We start from the raw sequence: 3,242 nt of genomic DNA on the forward strand, positions 1-3,242 counted from the left end.
TTGCAATGAAGAAAAATAGAAATACAGTTGGTTTGTTTGTTATGAATTTCGCCCAAAGTTAGACGAGCTATCTGCGCTAGCCGTCCCTAATTTAGCAGTGTAAGACTAGGGAGAAGGCAGTTAGTCATCACCACCCACCGCCAATTCTTGGGCTACTCTTTTACCAACGATTAGTGAGATAGATCGTCACATTATAATGCCCTAACGGCTAAAAGGGGCGAGCATTTTTGGTGTGACGGGGATTCGAACCCGCGACCCTCAGATTGCGAGTCAAGCACCCTAACCACCTGGCTATGCCGGGCCTAGAAATATAGAATAATGGATAAAGGATTCCATAAATAAGGGTACATGTAATAAAAAATCTTGTTCAGATTATTAAAAAACAATTTATTCAGTATGAGGAATTATATTTACATAACAAAAACGTTAACAAGACGACGAATGTTACAGCGCGTAATTAAAAATATTTAAAACAAAAATCAGATGAGAAGAAAATAATATTCACCAAATAAGCATACTTTTTGTCTACGGTATTGTAATAACAACTTATCTATTTTCAAGTACATTTAACCTCGTGTTAAAGCTCATTAATCGTTGAAAATAACATCCATTCACACTGAGAAGAAAATAATATTCACCAAATAAGCATACTTTTTGTCTACGGTATTGTAATAACAACTTATCTATTTTCAAGTACATTTAACCTCGTGTTAAAGCTCATTAATCGTTGAAAATAACATCCATTCACACTACCTACATAAGTTATTTTATGTTATGAACTTTTAGCGTCTATACGTCAGTATTCTCAAGTCCCATAAAGAGGACACAAAACATATAAATATTTGATAATTACTCTTACAGAAACAAATACTTTAAGAACTGTTTGACACGACATTTTCTATATTAAGGTAAGTTTGGTTTTGATCATAAAATGATATGAAAAGTCTGTTGTTTAGGGTTTTGTTAGAAACTTGTAAATGCGATACAATTACATGGCACTTTTTGTATGTCTGTTGAGTTAAAATGAACAAAAAATAATAATAACTTGAAATTGTATAGCAAATATATTTCAAAGTTTGGACTCTCACAATCACTCATGAACGAAAGGCACCTTTATCACCAAACGAAAGAAACCTCAAGAACCGTTGTAAAGGCAAACTGGACAACGGTTCTTGAGGTTTCTTTCGTTTGGTGATAAAGGTGCCTTTCGTTCATGAGTGATTGTGTAAAGGCAACGTGCATACAGGCAAACTGGAGCCCGTACCAATTTCATGTGACTATTTTTTTCGTCCGAAACGTTACTCATACAGAGCCGTTTCTGATGTTTCACTTGGATTAGACAGAGTAGGACTGGAAGTCTGGACTTGCAGAAGAAGAGGCACTGAAGCTGGATGCTGTAGGATTAAAAACATCACAATCATATGGCAGTGAATGAACAAGGTTTGATATACAAAAAACTTTACACTTCAAGTAATAGCTTCTCCACTCGTAAAATTTCAAACGTTTGATTTGTTGATTTTGAGTATAACAGCCTGTAAGAGAACACTCAATACAAGTACTCAATATCCTAATCTTTTTATTATCGAGAACTGTGGTTTAAATTACAGCAAGAGGCTTTAGAAGTTCTTTGTTAGACGTAATATCAGTGTGCTATATCGAACAGTACAAAATAAATATCAAAATTTTTAACTATATAGATTACTGTACTACAAAAATATATAATTTAAATAATACTAAGGCTGATGGTGTGAATATTAACTTAAGATATAGATTATGGTCCTACAAAAATATGTAATTTAAATAATACTAAGGCTGATGGTGTGAATGTTAATTTATGATATAGATTATGGTCCTACAAAAATATTTAATTTAAATAATACTAAGGCTGATGGTGTGGATATTAACTTAAGATATAGATTATGGTCCTACAAAAATATGTAATTTAAATAATACTAAGGCTGATGGTGTGGATATTAACTTAAGATATAGATTATGGTCCTACAAAAATATTTAATTTAAATAATACTAAGGCTGATGGTGTGGATATTAACTTAAGATATAGATTATGGTCCTACAAAAATATGTAATTTAAATAATACTAAGGCTGATGGTGTGGATATTAATTTAAGATATAGATTATGGTCCTACAAAAATATGTAATTTAAATAATACTAAGGCTGATGGTGTGAATGTTAACTTAATGATATAGATTATGGTCCTACAGAAATATATAATTTAAATAATACTAAGGCTGATGGTGTGAATGAAGACGTCCAACTACAGCATAGCACGCGCGAAACTAAAACTACAATTAAAACTGTCTTGATGGAATGATTTTCGCTTCATAAACTGACAATACAGTTACAGGCTTGTACTATAGAAATTTTACCAATGTCATTACGATTCTGCAGTCCAGACGTTTATAGAGTAGCCTGTACGTGGCACAAAGGCTGCATTAAAGACACGTCGTTATGTTTGTAAGCGCCGAGCGACAAGGCTTGGTAATCTATAAAAAATAAAAAAAGAGCAATCAGACAGATTGCATACCCTCGCTCCGCCGCTCCTTTTCGATATTACATGCGTTATATTGGATAACGTCAAATTTCACCTTCGAAACCACAGGAAATCATTCTCAGATCCAGATGATCAACAATCTGGCTCATTTTTTCTAGTGTAATGAGGAGTCTCAACCTTAATGTGCCCATAAAATTTGGTACTAATCCGAGCACACTTTATAGAGTTATTAACCCAAACATGCCCTATCTCCTCATTATATATATAAAAAAAAACTTCAAAGTGATCTAGAATGCGGATCCGGACCCGGGCCAATTTTGGGGAGAAATGTCCCATGCTTACTTCCCATGTTGTGTAAAATGCTCGTGTACATAGGCCTATTAGTTTTCGAGGTAAGCGTAGAAACACAGACAGACATATACACACACACACGGAACCCGATTGCTATTTTATTTGGATCTTTTTTCTGAGGTTTGAAACTTAATAAATATCGTCAATTTTAGCAGGCGCTTCACTCATTAAAAAAAATTATTTCTGGTTATATTTCAGTAAGTTTGATTTGGTTTGTTTTGGATGCCGTCCCTAATTGAGCAGTGATAAACTAGAGGGAAGGCAGTTAGTCAACACCACCAACCGCCAAATCTTCGGCTACTCTTTTACCAGCGAATAGCGAGATTGAGCGTCACATTATAACGTCCTCACGGCTGAAAGGGGAGCATGTTCGGTGT

The 3,242-nt window shown here is 34.3% G+C and overlaps 1 protein-coding gene across 5 annotated transcripts in view; it reads right to left on the reverse strand.

Annotated features, from left to right (window-relative positions):
* Nucleotides 1-397: 397 nt before the first annotated feature.
* LOC106462180 (nephrin-like) overlaps nucleotides 398-3,242 on the reverse strand; it is a 96,913-nt gene continuing 94,068 nt past the window's right edge. For 4 of the 5 annotated variants that reach the window (XM_022389369.1, XM_022389367.1, XM_022389365.1 and 1 more), the window contains 2 exons: nucleotides 1,252-1,394; nucleotides 398-1,155 (listed from right to left, as the gene is read on the reverse strand). In XM_022389369.1, coding sequence (XP_022245077.1) covers nucleotides 1,299-1,394 — 96 coding nt within the window. In that variant the 3' untranslated portion in view covers nucleotides 398-1,155; nucleotides 1,252-1,298. Of the gene's footprint in view, nucleotides 1,156-1,251; nucleotides 1,395-3,242 lie in introns of those variants that run through there. The other variant, XM_022389368.1, reaches the window with a different exon arrangement.

This window comes from Limulus polyphemus, unplaced genomic scaffold (assembly GCF_000517525.1).
Source record: "Limulus polyphemus unplaced genomic scaffold, Limulus_polyphemus-2.1.2 Scaffold1111, whole genome shotgun sequence".
NCBI lineage: Eukaryota > Metazoa > Arthropoda > Merostomata > Xiphosura > Limulidae > Limulus > Limulus polyphemus.